Source organism: Cephus cinctus, unplaced genomic scaffold (genome assembly GCF_000341935.2).
Source record: "Cephus cinctus unplaced genomic scaffold, Ccin1 Ccin1_scaffold0471, whole genome shotgun sequence".
NCBI lineage: Eukaryota > Metazoa > Arthropoda > Insecta > Hymenoptera > Cephidae > Cephus > Cephus cinctus.
Window position 1 is genome coordinate 26943 of NW_014333147.1, and position 16734 is coordinate 43676.

At 41.1% G+C, this 16734-nt stretch overlaps 7 protein-coding genes across 45 annotated transcripts in view; 2 read left to right on the plus strand and 5 right to left on the minus strand.

Annotated features, from left to right (window-relative positions):
- Positions 1-868: 868 nt before the first annotated feature.
- LOC107268109 lies at positions 869-1957 on the minus strand. Of its 2 annotated transcripts, none has more exons than XM_025085396.1 (5): positions 1651-1953; positions 1369-1576; positions 1134-1163; positions 972-1066; positions 869-912 (listed from the first exon to the last, which is right to left on the minus strand). In XM_025085396.1, the coding sequence occupies exons 1-3, from the start codon at positions 1687-1689 to the stop codon at positions 1141-1143; spliced, it is 270 nt and encodes an 89-aa protein (XP_024941164.1). In that variant the 5' UTR covers positions 1690-1953; the 3' UTR covers positions 869-912; positions 972-1066; positions 1134-1140. The 2 variants fall into 2 exon arrangements, with proteins under 2 accessions (XP_024941164.1, XP_024941165.1); XM_025085397.1 differs by having other exon boundaries at positions 880-912; positions 972-1078; positions 1651-1957.
- Positions 1958-2371: 414 nt separating this feature from the next.
- On the minus strand, positions 2372-5586 carry LOC107268107 (bone morphogenetic protein 2). Its single transcript, XM_015740517.2, has 6 exons — positions 4995-5586; positions 4103-4867; positions 3849-4014; positions 3636-3781; positions 3451-3552; positions 2372-3376 (listed from the first exon to the last, which is right to left on the minus strand). The coding sequence occupies exons 2-6, from the start codon at positions 4307-4309 to the stop codon at positions 2453-2455; spliced, it is 1545 nt and encodes a 514-aa protein (XP_015596003.1). The 5' UTR covers positions 4310-4867; positions 4995-5586; the 3' UTR covers positions 2372-2452.
- Positions 5587-5931: 345 nt separating this feature from the next.
- Positions 5932-7721, minus strand: LOC107268111. The gene is made up of 6 exons (XM_015740526.2): positions 7580-7721; positions 7386-7499; positions 6648-6751; positions 6287-6500; positions 6156-6213; positions 5932-6067 (listed from the first exon to the last, which is right to left on the minus strand). Exons 1-5 carry the CDS (start codon positions 7650-7652, stop codon positions 6197-6199), a joined length of 522 nt encoding a protein of 173 aa, XP_015596012.1. The 5' UTR covers positions 7653-7721; the 3' UTR covers positions 5932-6067; positions 6156-6196.
- LOC107268113 lies at positions 7688-8583 on the minus strand. Its single transcript, XM_015740529.2, has 3 exons — positions 8497-8583; positions 7918-8154; positions 7688-7828 (listed from the first exon to the last, which is right to left on the minus strand). Exons 1-3 carry the CDS (start codon positions 8523-8525, stop codon positions 7783-7785), a joined length of 312 nt encoding a protein of 103 aa, XP_015596015.1. The 5' UTR covers positions 8526-8583; the 3' UTR covers positions 7688-7782.
- Positions 8584-8932: 349 nt separating this feature from the next.
- LOC107268105 (spermatogenesis-associated protein 5) lies at positions 8933-11807 on the plus strand. The gene is made up of 5 exons (XM_015740511.2): positions 8933-9163; positions 9236-9421; positions 9513-11032; positions 11092-11358; positions 11432-11807. The coding sequence occupies exons 1-5, from the start codon at positions 8968-8970 to the stop codon at positions 11756-11758; spliced, it is 2496 nt and encodes an 831-aa protein (XP_015595997.1). The 5' UTR covers positions 8933-8967; the 3' UTR covers positions 11759-11807.
- Positions 11808-11925: 118 nt separating this feature from the next.
- Positions 11926-12997, plus strand: LOC107268112 (snaclec 27). The gene is made up of 3 exons (XM_015740527.2): positions 11926-12257; positions 12400-12436; positions 12526-12997. Exons 1-3 carry the CDS (start codon positions 12167-12169, stop codon positions 12899-12901), a joined length of 504 nt encoding a protein of 167 aa, XP_015596013.1. The 5' UTR covers positions 11926-12166; the 3' UTR covers positions 12902-12997.
- Positions 12998-14833: 1836 nt separating this feature from the next.
- The window catches only part of LOC107268115 (microtubule-actin cross-linking factor 1), a 77108-nt gene continuing 75207 nt past the window's right edge, over positions 14834-16734 (minus strand). For 30 of the 38 annotated variants that reach the window (XM_015740535.2, XM_015740534.2, XM_025085374.1 and 27 more), the window contains 4 exons: positions 16388-16453; positions 15802-15921; positions 15320-15382; positions 14834-15111 (listed from right to left, as the gene is read on the minus strand). In XM_015740535.2, the coding sequence (XP_015596021.1) occupies positions 14949-15111; positions 15320-15382; positions 15802-15921; positions 16388-16453 (412 nt within the window). In that variant the 3' untranslated portion in view covers positions 14834-14948. The remainder of the gene's footprint in view (positions 15112-15319; positions 15383-15801; positions 15922-16387; positions 16454-16734) is intronic. The other 8 variants (XM_015740541.2, XM_015740540.2, XM_015740551.2 and 5 more) reach the window with 8 other exon arrangements.

A 16734-nucleotide genomic window follows, 5' to 3' on the forward strand; every position in this document is an offset into this window, starting at 1 on the left:
AGTAATTGCAAGTGAAAATATATGTCATTCTTATTGCTACTTTTGAGAGACGGTGTTTCTCACAAGCGGTATACGTGAATGTACTTACTTTATATACAGCTTGCAGAACGCACTCTTTCGGAAGTGTGTGCTAGTGATGGCACAGCTGAACATTGATCGCTAACGTAGATATATGGCAGATCTGCTCAGTGGGTGTTGTCACGTGGTCGCTTCAAGTAGCTTGTGTTCGGCTCCCGATTGCGCTAGCAACTGCCGGGTAGGTGCGGTGCGTGATTGCTTCGCGGCTTCACGTATCTCCAACCCGGTTCTTGCATGCCTGCACGGTTGAGTCTTCACGTCGCTCCTCGAACTACCGCGATTTCCAAATTGGGGGGCAATCGAATAGGTCAGACGAGGTAATTTGTCGCTTCCATATACAGGCACTATGGGGTGCCCGTAGTATGCCATGTTTTTTATATTAAAAAAATAAAATAATTAACTATCATAATATTACCAAGTTTACAAAAGATTGCAATTGGAAACAATAGACAGTAGAAACGAATACAGTGTTATATGACAATTGTATTATTTATTTTGTAATTCACTATTTATCTCAGAGGCTATCTGAGTGAAGAGCAGTTCCCAATTCCAAACTTGATCGATTTCCTTAACTAATTTGTCGGAATATAATTTTTCAGCAAGGAGAGACAAGTCGAGGTCATCCAATGAAGCGAAATTTACATTTGTTAATAGATCCGTGTCCACCTCTCTATAGGCTGTTACGCGGGTAACCTTTGTTCTGAAAATACAAGGTTCACAGTAAGCGATTCCTAGAACAAAATTCAATTTGTGAAACTTACGCAGGTGCATTGGCAACCTCAGTCAGGATATTGTCATCTTGTACGTCCTCCAAGTCAGGTATAACAGGGATTTCTAGAAAGTAAAGTGGCAATAATGAATAATCAAAGAAACACAATGACCATTAGTCATACCGTGCCGCCTAGTTCCTTCATTGACTTCCACGTCGGCATCGTCTCCGTCATCCAAGCCGGAGCGATCACCTTTGTCAGCCCCACGAAAACGTTCCCTAAAGAAGAGTCTATCAGTGACTTAAGGATGTCTGACTCTCTTCTATCTTTACTCGCTATACTCACTGTTCTATCATGCTTGATGATATCTTCGTTCTGTAATTCAATAAACAATAAAAAGGACAATTATTCACCGTAAGGGTTCATTCAGACTAAAGACAGTAGACAACGACCAATGGGTAAGAATGCTCTGGGTTTGATTTATGACGCTGCCAGGTCGACGCTATTTGCCCATTGGTCGCTGTCTGCTGCAAGTGTTCATCGTGCAAGGTTCCTAAGAATTCAACCCGGGCATCGCTACCTGAGGATCCCGAGTAGGAAGAAAACACGTACTTGGAGCCTTTTGTCTCATCGCCCCATCCGGTTTTCCTAGCACGTGGCGGTGCCACTGGTGTTGCTGTAGCAAGACTGCTCAGAGAAACAGGACTGTCCAGAGGGTCATCCTCAGACTTGAAATCATCCCGCGATGCGCTTCCTTGACCAGCTCGTCTTCCTAACCTCGGTACCAGCTGTGTTACGATAAAATATTAATTATACTCCATACTATACTTATACTTCTCTTTATATCGTAACTTTTACTCACCTTCTTCGAGCTTACTTCTAATTCGCTGGTCCAATCCATGAAGTTGTATTTTTACTGATTCTTACTGGACTGACTGGACGACTCTCACTGATCGTGGTCTTTCCGTTTACAGACTGGTTTCCGTAATACAGCGTGATCAGTACAAAGGTTGGAGAACAGGAACAGGTTGGTTCTCAGTCGATATGTTTACCAACGGTAACCATGGTGACCACCATTAGTACCTTGCGTATGGAGGAATGCCTGTCGGCAGGCGCAAACATTGTTAGTCTATTATTTTTTTTCCAAATGGAGCTAAACCAGAAGAAACGATACTGAATGATGGATGACGATAAGGAAATTGTTTAATAATTTAAGAGACATATAAAAAGGGTATATATATATATATATATATATACTTAGGAGTAACGACAAACCTGCTATACATTAATTAATTCGAGCAGATTCGAAGAGCCCTTATTCTTGGTAGCATTATATTCTAAATATAGCAGGTTTGGAATGTGGTGAAACGTGTTTCGGATATTTTTAACCGAGGGGAATCGAAAATACACCCTCATAATTTAGATATAGCAAGCATTGATGATGCACGGGTGGGATGCAAATAAATAGTAAATGTTTCGGAATTGAAATACAGCCAAGAGAAGTTATATGTTTGTATGTCGATAAATAGTTGCTAGATGACACCTTACGTGTCTAAGGAAGCAGAAATGTCGTCACTCCTGGGTAACTTAAATATTAATTTATTAATATGTACAACTGTAAAATGTCGAGACGCAAACAAATATTCCTAGTCACTACTTAATGACTAGTGACATCCACATCGGTCAGCGATCATGTCCTCGTACATCTTGAGAATGACGTTGTCGTTGTCATCGAAATAGAGGATACTCGCACTGAGGAGTTTAGTAGGGACACAGCACGGTTCCTGGACGTCGTTGGCCAGGCCCAACTTGTGGACGATGCTCTGAACTGTCGCGTGATTGGTCGGCCGTTGGCTTTGACTTAATGGGAAGTTGCAGTGACCTTTGCAGTGATACGCCGAGTAGCCCTTGGGTGCGATGATAAAGGAAGACCATCCAATCTCTTCAAAGTCCACGTACAGCTCATGCCTGGTACAGTCTGTGGCGTTTCCTAGTTGTGGATCCGCACGGGTCCGCCTCATCGAGAATGGTGCCTCTTTATAGTTTTCAGTTGCTGAACGTCGGATACGCCTTGCTGCCATCCTTTCGCGTCTTGTGGCTTTCGCGTAAATGTCCATGGATTTAAGGAACCTGGGACTATAGGTCCGTTCATCGTGAATGGAGCGTACTGACCTTTCCAGCTGCATATCTTCGTTCTTTAGCGACGTCGTCGATGGCCGCATAGTGGATCCTTGAAGGAATGGCGATTCTCTGTTAGAGTGTTGCTCGCGTTTCCGGTATCCTTCGAAGGTATTCGCTTCCTTATCTTCGGTCTTGTAACTGACATTATCCAAGCCTTCTAGGCTGTTATCGTATTTATAATAATACGGTAGCGTTCCTCCGCTCGTTTCGGCTGAGCGCAAGTCGTCACCGTGGCCGCCGTCGTCGTCGAAGAGCACGAGGATCGGTTGTTTACTGTGCTGGTTATCGCTGCGCCGTGAGAATGAAACTGACACCTGGTCCCCGAAAAGCGTGGAGGCCGTCACTAGGAGGCCGAGGTTCGGTGCTCCGTTCATCCAAGATAGAACAGCTTGTTTTACGTTGAAGACCTTTTGCACAGAGACGATTAAAGAATTCATACAGCAACAGAATCCTGCTACCTTGGACGTAGTGGATTCCTTACCTGCCAACCGGAAGCATGAGCACCGACATAGTGGATGTTCAAAAGCCTATGGAGGTCAGGCTCCTCCAAACTCTGGTCAGGTAATACCTGATAGACTCTTATCTATATAAAAAAGATAAAGAATTGAATATCACATAATTGGAAAAACTATTCAGAATAATCGCATATAGTTAAAATGTCTCTACCAGATAATAAGGACTTGACAATACACTGGGATGAAGATCCTTGAGCGATGCTCGCCTTCTGTAGAGATGTAACTCCGCTTCGAGAACTGACTCGTCCACCTCCAAGCCAGAGATGTCGAATAGATAAAAGTGCGATAGGGAACTATCTGTAAATGAATTAAATAGAACTGTGATCTAGATGCAAAAATGAGGTGCATGGAGTGAGCATTGTACCCCTTTCGATGAAACTTCTGACGACTCTGGCATTATAGGGATTACGTCCTCGAGTGACACCCCGAGGGTCCGCTATTGCGTTATAAAGCTCCATCATGAACTGCGGCGGTGATGGTTGAATAGTCCTGCGATTGGATCTTTCGTTTTGACCAGTAATTCCAAAAATCTGCAAAATTAATTAAACTCCCAGTATGATAGGAAATGTGTTACTATAATCAATCGTTATTTGTAATCATCAAAATTGTATTCTGGACCTTTTGTAACTTTTCCAGGGCTTTCTCACGTTCGTTCTCGACGTCTTCGGAAGGGAAGGAAGTGCCAAACTCCTTAATCAAGTCACCATCGATCTCTTCCTCATCCTCCTCGTCGCCCTCACCAGGGAATTCAGTCGGCTGAGCTTGGTGTAGCTCAATTACAGTCAGGATGAGAAGCAATAACAAAAATATTGTCCCTCTCATCATAATACTACTGAAGAAAATTCGTAAGACACAAGCTATCTGTTTCACTGGTCCAGCCAAGCCAAGAGTCCAGAACCGGAAGCACGTGGAACATGAGAATCCAAAAACGCAGATATTATACTTGTCAAAGGGTGACTGACGCCGAGCAAACGAGGTCAAAAAAAAACCTTAACAAATAGTTAGATCATTTAGGAAGACGTCCAAGAGGATCCCTACGCGGAGACCGGTCAACAATCAACTGGATGAATAGGAACGCACGATTTTCCAGAAGTGGAGTGAAAATCACTATGAATACTTTACCGAAAGAGGCGTACCGAGTTGATGCTAAGTGGCATATGGGAGTTCCTGGCCAGGAGAGCTCTCATTTATGCTATGCCAACTGGGTAGAGGCTGTGGTCACTCCCCACCTCATAGCCCTCACACCACTGGCGCTACTGACAACACCACCCACGCGAATGAACCCCACATTCGGGAACTTGATCGAGAACGAGTAGGATAAGGAGGTTGCACGTCGTCCAATCCACTTCTCGCTCCTCCGTCCCTCGATTATCGTCGCAACAACTATACAGGAATTGTCAGAGTAGATTAAGTGACTAACAACAAGACACGAGGGTAGACGCCACCGATGTTTACCAGCATCTTATGCTTTTATTTACGACTGAGTTCTTCAATATCATGATATATTTACCAGAATCGCCCACGGTCTTAGCAAGTAGGCGCCGCACTGGATTTTATTCAGAATCGTTGACGTAGCGTCGTTCTTTCGACTGCATTCCGAAGATGCCAACCCGTTTCCCTCCCGCCCCATGGACCCGTCAAGCGAATTCCGGGCGAATATTCAGCCAAGAAATCTCGTACGTTTTCCTTTCTGCAATGTCCATTTAATAGCGCGTTTCATGCAGTAGCATCTCTATGCAGGAATATGCAGATATTTTATATTTTTATATATACAGCATTGCATGTTGAATTCTCGAATTTGTTTTGCATGAAATAATCGTAGGACGCAAGGTGAAACTTGAAGCTTTTTATCGCCCACTCGAATTAACAGATTCGTCTCAATTGACCAGTTTACAACTTCCTTCATAGAACTGGACAATTTTGCACGAGTGCCGTGTAATAGCACTCAATTAGCTTACTTCGGTTAGAACTGCTTGATCGTTTTCACGCCTTGGATTAAGACGAGGACCACGATCATGAAATTATGCATGCACATCAACAATTGATCCGTAATTCAGATGATCGAGTGATCTTTATTTTTTGTTTATCTTCTTTGTTCATCCAATAGGTATTAAACGCATGCGCACTGGCTGATCGCGATGATCTCTCGTTTGGTGCCTCTGCGAGATCTGAAAATCGAATTGAGTAAAGGACAATTCGACAGGGATCAGACTCTATTCGTTACCTGTACTCGTGTATCTTAAACTTGGCCGGCGTACAAGAGTGTTGCTTCGAGTAGAGACCAGCCAGACATCGTGTGGGTTCCTTCTTGTGTCGGAGAAGACAAGTCTCGGTTTCCCTGCCAGGACAAATTCCGACGCACTGACCTACGTCTATTGACTGCAAAAGAATTTAGAAAATTTCCAACGCCATATCAATAATATTCTCTCATCTTTCTCACCTTGACAATAGGCTTCACGTCGCTTGTATTACTGCCTTGTTTGATTTCCACTTCACTGAAGTCCAGTATAGTCTCAATCTGATTCATTCTGTAGCAGTTACTACCACAGCCGCACTCGTCAATTACCTGATGCACTTCATCTCCTGTTGGGCGAATAAAGAGACTTACTTTTTTTTTTATAGACGATTAACTGCACTTAACGTGCTTGAGAGACGGTATAAAATGTCTTACCGTTTGGACCAATGATGCTGATGGTCCTGTTCCTCAGCGGCTTACAGCCGAGGTCTTCCTTGTCAAATATATTCGATAAAGAAAAAGAAACCTTGAAAAAGTCTAATTAGGAAGCTACCTTAAAACAATACCTTTGGCGCAATGACCTGTGCACAGACCCACGTCCATGTCAATCTGGTGCGGAGTTCCAGGGTGAAGAACGTGAACGTATGACTCGCGAGTGCAAGATTGTTTGGTCGCGCAGTCGCAGCTATCAATGGCCTCGATAACTCGTACCCCCTGAACAGTCGACACCCTCTCCAATCTGGCACGACTTGGACGACAGTGCCAGTCCGGTGGACATCTCTGCGAACGTAAAGAATCCTAACATAGCAGTGGGTCATGCCTGCAGCAGTGCAGTGACCCGAAACGATGCGACCTTCCAAGGACGCAGGAGAGCATACAACCAGAGAGCGAACCAAGAGAAATAAAAGAGAATAATAATTACACTACCTCCACGGCTGGTCGACTGGCATCTCCAGGATCATCAAAAGCATGCCTCGGGCAGAGTCTTCGGCAATGTCCAGCATCAATTTGTATTACTTCTCCAGATATGCCTAGCAAAACATACCAGAGGTACAGTGAGTCGAATAAAACAAAATAAAGATCAACGAGTATAAAAGGGCGTGCTCGTGGAGCAACCACTTTATGCATGACAGTCGTCGCTAGATAAAAGAGGAAAGATGGTGAACGTCGGAGAGGAAGAAAACGCTACGCATAAATTCATACTTGGCCCGAAGTCGCGTTACGGAGGATTATTAATGTCTGGCAATTGTGTAGAAAACATGTTTAATTTAAGAGGCGTATTAAATTCAAAGCTGGCAGCAGGGGGCCGTAATGTAACTGATCGTGAGCTATTTTTGGCCCGGCTGTATGGAACTCTGGAATGCGTGGGCAGTACGCAGAATGCAGCAAGCAGCACGCAACAAGCGTCGTTGCACCGGTAATTTTTTGTTTTTCGCCACTGGCTTCCCCTTCCTCGAGGCTTTGGATCCTCTTATAGTCATAATTTTCACTGCCAACAAATCGAGCGATATTCTGTCCGAGTTATCCGTGTCTCTCAAGCATCCTTGCTTTTAAATTGACTAAATGGTCGCTCCGCAATGATTCCATTCATGAAGATTGCGCCAAGGCAAGGGGTAATCGGAACGACGACGTCTACAAGGATCTGCGTCACGATTTTCAACTCACCGTATCCGACGTCTATCATCTTTTCATGCCGTGCACAGCAGAGATGCTGCCGAGCGTCGTCAGAGTGACTTTTCGCCGTTCCAGTTCTGGACGATTCTTCATTCTCATCAGAAGCTACAATGCAACAGGACAAGATTTGGATTAGCTCCAACTGACACCGGAAGAGGATTTTCTACTAAATCTTGTCTGCCTACCTAATCGCATATGTAGAAGACAAAGGAAAGCCAAGACGCCGACGACTCGCCAGGATCCTCTAGTGCCTCTCATTGGTGTGTCACTCTCTCGGACAGTAGTCTAGGAAGCAGCCCTCAAGTCCACAGTTCTTTTTGGGATGGATGTTCCTTTTGCACAAAGATCGACGCACCTTCCAGTGAGACACGATTCTGCTAATAGTAATTCACGGGGAAGGACTAGAGCTTTTTAGAAACCGTGTACCTCGGCTCCTGGAAGAATAAATCTGACTAGATAAGCAAGGAATTAGCACGAGAGTAGGAAGATACGGGTTTTCGCGATATTTCGGCGACTCCCTTACGAAGGCACGTGCGAATATGGAGCGTCCACTGTGCGTTCGATCGATCGATAGGGTGATCGATCCCTTTGTTCCTCCTTCGCTCGGTTGGCCACTGTTGGCCACTGCTGGCTACGCAGGTTGCTATGGGTTGCGATCTGCGGGAAGACTGACTGCTCGAGATCTGATGGAGATCCGGTGATGGCAGCCAGTGACAGCTGTCTATTAATCTCATATGTATGAGTCGTGTCCAGTTCAGACCTTTCAATTTGCAAATACTTTATAACCTGAATAGAATATTGACAACTCTTTCTTACAAGTTTTTGTCAGTCACCCTGATGCCAAGAATATACATATGTATTCTACCACGATTGTCAACCTTCTCAACATTAACTTTAAACATTCTTGTCCCTTCAATTATCCGACAAAGACAATATTACATTCAACGTGCATGTCAGTGGTAATTTTTCAGTAATTTTCATATTGACAGTATTGTTAAATTGACGATACATACATGATTGAGATATAACTAGTAACATGCTCCTTTCATGTAACACTGATTGTGAATTTGCTGAGTATTGATTCATTTTACGTTCTACTCACCTTGCCAAGCTCCGACTTATGGAATCCATGAGGTGCTAGTGCATCTAGAAAATAATATATACGTGTGTGTGTATATATATATATATAATGTTTGAACAGTACTGTATTTTTAACCGCAACATCCCTCTCGATCTTCCACTCATAATTATTCCAATGAATCACGAATGAAAGTTATACAAATTAACAAATTACTTTTCCATCATAAGATAATTTGATGATTAATTGTCAAATCTATTTTAATTTTGTAATAGATCAATGAAACGGATATTTTAGTGTTGATAACTATGGAGATAATTTCATCATTATTATCGTTCTATTATTGCTGAGAATATTTTACCCGCAGAAGGTATATATCTGGAATACATTTAATACGGCTTATTTTAGTTCCCTTAAGCAATAAGTCTATCTAGATGGCGTTTACTATAATAATATCTGGAACACTAATCTAATTTCATCCAACTAAAATTAATAATGTCTGCAAAAAGTAAGAAGAATCAAAAACTTTGGTGTAGCTGTAATCAGTGTAATGTACTTCTGACAGCTAAAGAAGAAGCTGTACACAAAGTCAACTGTCCACCATCTGCTGTAAAATGGAAACACAGTTATATCAAACAAGATCCAGAACGCTCTGTGCTTTACAGTACTATAGAAATTTACAAACCCCAAGGTATTTCAATAAAAATATGAATTTGTATTATTTGTAGAGAATTTATTAATATCTTGCATGATGTACACTTAGAACGACCAAAAAACCTTTCGGAACGGGAATTGAATGACATGGTCTTCATTGCTCAATCTACTATGCAGTTATGCAAAATAGCAATTGGAGAACCAGTTATATTGATTACCGAAGACACAACAGTTGTGGCAATAGCTTGGCCGACAGCAGATAAATCGTTACTAAGTGTCTCAATGACAAAGAATGGTAAGACTTTAGATTTAATTAATAAACTTTTTTCTTGATTCATATGAAGAAGCAATGAGATATTTTGATATTACGTGTGTTACCGTTACAGCGATTGACCTTAAAAAAGTGCAAGGTCTAGTTAAGGTTGAGAAATTAGACCCCAATGTCAGGATTGCACGTGAGATAACAATAGAAGCATTAGGGAAACAGCATCCAAGCAAAGTGTCAGCAGAGTTGGATGTACTGATAAAGAATTATAACGAAGGGCGAATATATTGTATTGGCAATAGAATAAGCATACCTTTTTATGGACAAAAGTTGTTATATCGAATTGCTGATATCAAATTAGAAAAACCAATAAACAACCAAGAGATCAATGAGAAGAATATTCGGAAAAATCTGGCAGAAGAATTAGAGAATTTGAGCATCGATGAAAATGCTGATAATGAAAGAATATTTCATAACGAGAAGAATTATGAAAGCAGCGAAGTTAATGAAAAAGGAAACAAAAGTCAAGAAGAAAATTTAGAATTCTTTAAAGCTGTCTACTCCACAAAGTGGAAAATTCTTCAGGGGAATGATGAAAAAGTAAATCGTAAAAGAGTCAAATGCAGCGTAAGTGATATTGGTGGTTACGATGATCTCCTAGCTGATATTCGTGATGTGATGGATATCGGTCTTGGCAGGTATAGAAATATCAAAGGATTTGGTATCAGTAAAGGATTATTATTATATGGAACAGCTGGGGTTGGTAAATCCATGATAGCGAATGCACTGATATCAGAATATGATGTCGAAGTGTTTGCTATCAACAGTCCAGAGATTTACAGCAAATACGTAGGTGAAACCGAAGCGCGACTTAAGGCTATATTCGAGGAAGTAAAACTTAGAGCACCAAGTATCATCCTCATTGAGGACATTGATAATTTCTGTCCTAAGAGAAGTAGTACGAGCTCTGAACAAGAAAAGCGAATTCTTGGAACGTTGGTTTCGTTTTTTGACGACCTCCAGGAATTGACGGATCCTCGAGTTCTCGTCCTGGCAACGACTTCGCGATTGGAATTGGTCGATCTTACTTTACGACGACCTGGTAGATTCGATAAAGAATTTGAAGTGTGCGTTCCGACGCCACGTATGCGTCACGATATCTTTGTTAAATTTTTGCTAAGAGTATCGAACACCCTCACCGAAAAGGACGTGCGGGATATAGCCTTCGTTACACACGGATTCGTTGGGGCAGATCTCTATGCTCTTTGCTCCAGAGCAGCGATTCATGCGATAAAACGACAGCAACAACGAGAACTTTGTACAAAGGATATTGATGATAGTGAACCACGACTTACCATACAGGACTTCTCCTATGCTCTGACCGCGATAAAACCATCAGCGATGAAGGAGGTCTTGGTGGAGGTGCCAGACGTCAAATGGTCAGATATTGGTGGTCAAAAGGAATTGAAGTTGAAGTTGAAGCAAGCTGTTGAATGGCCACTCAAACATCCTGAAGCCTTCACAAGGTTGGGTATAAGACCTCCAAGAGGAGTTTTGATGTTTGGTCCTCCAGGTTGTTCCAAGACGATGATCGCAAAAGCACTGGCTACTGAGAGTCAACTAAACTTCCTCAGTATCAAGGTAACACGACTTAGTACTGTCCTACAGCATTTAAGTATTTACTATCTTTTTTCTTAAAGGGCCCAGAACTGTTTTCAAAATGGGTCGGCGAATCCGAGAGAGCTGTGAGGGAGGTATTTCGGAAAGCCAGACAGGTTGCCCCCTCCATAATTTTTATCGATGAAATTGATGCTTTGGGTGGGGAGAGAATGTCTTCCTCGAGTTCTTCCGGCAACAATGTTCAGGAACGTGTCCTTGCCCAATTACTTACTGAACTCGATGGCGTTACTGCCCTAGGAAATGTAACCCTGCTAGCAGCGACTAACAGACCTGACAGAATTGATAATGTAACTACCACCCAATCTTTCTTAATAATTTGTACTTTCACATACATCATATATATCCTTTCATTTGGTGCAGGCATTGTTGCGACCTGGTCGCTTCGATAGAATTGTCTACGTGCCGCTACCTGATGCGGAGACCCGACTGGAAATCTTCCAGATAAAACTCAAGAAAATGCCAGCAGCATCAGATGTCCGGGTACAAGATCTCGTTGACCTGACTGAAGGTTATTCAGGAGCAGAAGTGGAAGCCCTCTGTCATGAAGCAGCGATGAAGGCGCTGGAAGAGGATTTGAATGCTGTGACTGTCACTAAAGAACACTTCAAGGCTGCGCTCGCAATTGTCACCCCTAGGACGCCACCGTCGCTGATAGCTCTCTATCAAAATTATATTAATAAAATATAACAAGGGTTTTGCTTTGTTCGTACTAAAATTTCAATATTTTACTTTTTCATTGTTTCTATTACGCAGTTGATTTTTCTGACCACTGGACACTTGATAGTCTTTGGCACATGACAGCATTTATTGAGGATGAGGCAAGCGGTACGTTTACCGCGATAGCAGAGACCAAAATTAGACTTTAAATGTACATACAGTACACACTAATTGTAAGTAGAGCAGTTGTGCCGAAGAGCAGTGAAGAAAATGCAAGAGGAAAACCAACGAACGTTCTTAGAACCCCGATGACATTAATAACCGCAGAGATAAGAGCACCGCATCCGTTACATTCTGCTTCCGATCTTCTCCATATAAATACAGATAAAAAATTTCGAGACTACACTTGTGATCAAAGCACCATCGAGAGAGCACAAGATGAAGGCGATTCTTTTGACAATGTACTTCTGTATAGTTCTTCGAGGAACGTTATCGCAATTTGTGAACGAAGATACCGACACAGAAATTGGTAAGTAACTGATTTAATCCTGACTCTGTACTCATGAATCGTATTTGTTCGTATTCCTAAGAGTATCGCGATTCGTCGAAAACTAACGAAGTTCGTTAATCACTCAACTCTTTTATTAATAAAAAAAATGTTCTTGTTTCAGATGTTCTTCCTATCTCTCGGGTACCACCAGGCTATATGTAAGTAATATGCACAAACTGAGAACCACGAAATTAATAAATTTGTTTATAACCGAATCCAGAGAGTAACAATTTTTCTATAATTTTAGAGAGCACGGCGGAAAGTATTATAAGCTTTATACAGATCGGAAAACTTGGGAGGAAGCTCTTGCCGCGTGCGAGTCAGATGGAGCCGACCTGGCTGTAATAGATTCCCGCGAGGAAGCACTTTATGTAAAATCTCTTATAGGATGGTCATCCTTTTTGGAATATCCTGGAGTCTGGATCGGGTTCCGCGATTTGGGCAACAGAGATTGGAAGACAGTAGGAAGACACTCTGAGTCTCTCGATAACACAGGATATAACACTTGGTGGCCTAGAAGTGCTAAACTTATCGGTGGTTGTGGAACCATCAAAACCTGTTCGCGTTACGATGCACGTGACTGTACGCAACTTCTAAAGTTCATTTGCAAGTATGAAATATAATTTCTCAATTTATCTGAATAGAATTATTCTAAACGCTTCACACGCATTATATTGATTATATTAATAAATACATTAAATAAGGTAGCAGAGAATCCATGAACGTGTTTGTTTATTCTTCCTTGCGCCTTTGTCCAGAAAAATGGTAAAAGAATCTGATCAGCAACGTGCACCAGCTACAAAAGTACACAACATTCGTGCAACGAGCTTCTTCCCATTCTCGGACAATTCCTTTATACATTTCATTTAAGTAATAAAAGATGCTAATTTTGTTTAAATATATATGTGTATATATATATATTTCTTTCACAGCATTATTAGCGACGATACAGAAAATTGTACAGTGAGGCAAACAAGGAAAAGATTTATCTTGTAAACGATCGTTAATACATTAATTGTATTAGACAAGTGCAATGATAATAGTGACAATGACAGTTTACCATCGTCATCATTATCATCATCATAACAATAATAATGAATAATAATAGTGGTAGCACTAAAAGTAGTAGTAGTAGTGGTGGTAGTAATAGTAGTAGCAATAGCAAAATAATGATTGTAATTGTAATTGTAATTGTAATTATAATAACGATAAGGGCAATGAGAATAATATAAGGGAGCAGGCGAGGATAAAAGGAAAAGGAATGGGATGGGAGTTCTGGATGAATAGGTAATTTAGGGAACTCTTTTATTATATTAATCACATTTGTAATATAAAAAATTGGAAATGTCTTTTAGTGGTTTTGTCTAAAACCGCGCGGGCTTTCAAAAATGTTAATTTTTTTTTCACCGTTTTAGACAAACCCGATATTATCAGCGATTTCTTTTTCAATCTGTTCGTATCAAGCTACCTCAAATTCCAGGAACACGAGAAAATTCCGATACGAGATATACGATTTCGCCATAGACTCAACGGAGTCGAATTCTTTTTTCTTTCTGCCACAATGTCGAACAAATTGCATGTATGACTTGTGCCATATAAACGTAAAACTAACTTTGATTATTTTTTTTCCATTTGCTCTTTAATTATTTTTTGCCCGCCTATTATCAACAAGTTACTACGTAGCTCTTTTTTATCCTGCCTTTTCTAATACGCCCTTCTTTCTGCCATTCTATTTTTAAGTTTCATCCTTTCTATACAAACGTAGAAGCCGCCACGCATCAACTAGCATTTAACGTGGTAATAAGAAATCGCATTTAGTGGAGAACGAAGAATCGACCAATATTTACACAATATATTCTCCGTCCTTTTCTCTCTATTAAGGAAACGCTTTTTACGTTCTTATTTTGTGTAGCTAGGGACAACTTCTTTACTTTCATGGTTATCCCCAGGAAGGCAGGAATTTCAGAAACGAAAACAAAAGCTATACATCTTTGATTTGCATAATTGCACTCGTGTAATAATGCTTACGGAGCTTCTCGTAAAAAGACGACAGGCGGGTGGCTTTCTTAGAGAAGCCAGAGATAAAGGAAAGTTAAAGTACGAAAAACAATAAAAACGCCGTCAAACAATCTTCCATGAACACGCGTATAATATGTGCTGATATATTAGGATCTATAAAAACTTAAACGAACGCCTGGGACGGGGCATTAATTAATTGTATTAATAATTATCAGGTTAGTTTTCTTCTCGATACAATAGGTAAGTCTTTGCCGTGTAAATTCCTTGTGAATTGTCTTTTCTTTTTTTTTTTTTTTTTTTTTTTTTCACTGCAACTGACTGCGCCTGGCTGCGACTGAGAAAGACCCTGTTGCATGTGATTCGTACCGCGAACATAAAATCTCATTTGAAAATGATCGGATGGATCCTGCGCGATTTCATTGTGTTGACTTTTTATAGTGCAGAAGGGAACCTCGTCTCGTTACGTGAGTTCCGGCGGACTCACGTTTATACGTTTCCTCGATGAAAGAGCGTTTGACATTACTATGCTTTATGCGTTGAGCTGCATAAGAGCTCAATGATATTCGGCGATACTCTTATAAATTTATTCTTGTCAAAAAGCCAAAGACCACGACTGCTCGGTTGAGCGATAAGAGCTTCAACCACTTCCGGTTAGAGCCGGAAAGGAGCTCTTTGATCGATAGGGGTTGGCTTCCCCTTGCGAGTAGTTGGTGTCGTCCCTGAGACGGAAGTGTCGGAGGCTCCAGAAGGCTTCCTCGAGAGTTTCGAAGATGGCGGTAGTGGCGTGCTGGATCCACTGGACGGCGTTCTAGTCCTGGAGTTCAAGGAAATTAAATAAAGAATAAATTAGATGGATTAATCACGGTTAAGCTTTCGTGAGAAATTACATTGTTTTTCCCTCATTCTTTCTCTTTTTCCTCTATTTTCTCGCATTACTCAATGTTTCATCGTGCTACCACGTAGAAGGTATCGACAATGGTTGAGGCTGAAGAAGAGAAAGATGAGACACAAACGAAAATTACCTAGCTGATTGCTTGACAGCTGATGGGATGTTAGTGTCCGAACGTGTGCACACGGAGCTGCTCCTAGCATTGCGAAGATACATGGTTAGTGCCAAAGAGCTTTAAGACAAGAAGCATCAAGCGAAAGTAAAATTTGTTTAAATTCTATACAAATGAAAATAAAGCATTGTATACGTTTGTTTTTTTCTAATCAAAATTATCTCGTTCAAAGCTGTAAACCTAATCGTTGTTATTAATTGTCCAACTATCTTATATAAATATTGATCACTTGTATCGTTATGCTATGTACCAAGTGTTGGCAAGTACATGCAGCATGCATCACACAAAGGGGTTTAGCACATACTCAAAAAAGAAAAGCAACAGAAAGATCTGTTGGCTTAGAGGTACGATGGCCTGAGAACACTCGACGATAAAATAAACAGCAAGGATATTGAAAAAGGGCTGACGCTGCACACGATAAGTAAGCCGGAAGTCGTGCATACCCAGTAGAATCGGTAGAAATGGTAGAATTGTTGCTTTGTGTCGAGTGAGTTGAAATATTGCTTGTTGTAGATTGAGGGGATTTTATTTCCGGTCCAACGTACACCGGAATCCTAGAGCGGCTAAACCGTTGACAATTCCATCACCATCGTCATCCCCATCAATATCAACATCACCATCACCAACAGCAGCATGAGAAAGACAGAGTATTTGGCATTTGGATAGAGTAGCAACAAGATTCGTAAAAGACATCGCGATATTGACACACACTTTAGAAAACAGGAGGAATCATTGGGAGGGATGATTTATCAGAATATCATTATTCGATAACCACCCACTATAATTGTCACCATTGACAGCAATGTCGACCAACAATCGCCAGGATGTTTCATGCCTTCCCAGTTACCAATTATTTACAAATGATGTTTTCAGAATAAATTTAGGAACACCATTATTGGACTTCCTGCTAAACCTGGTAGACCTTATACTAAGTTTTGACGAATCATATTATACAACCGAACCACCACCTTTTCGTTAAGCTCAATGTACAGGCCGATAAGCAACTAATGATTGTTAATTTTCCTTTACCTAGTCACTGTTCCGACATCGGTCAGGGTTGGTATGCTCGAGGCCCGATTAACGATTGAACCAAACCTAAAAACGGGTATTATGTCGGCGGTTAATTGGCGTTAAATTTTTAAAATTACTTTTCTATAGCAGCAAGTAATGGTCGACGCATCCTTATCAGATACTCTGATCTGAATTATTATCGGCGAATATTAAAATCAGTACGGCTAAAGTAGTGGTAAGGATAATAGAAAGGATAATCAGAGAGAGAAAGATAAAATATAATCGCGTAGATAAACAAATGCATATGCAGTTAGAAATTAATGCAGTTGTAACGCGGCTAATGGAATTAATGCAGTTAACGCAAT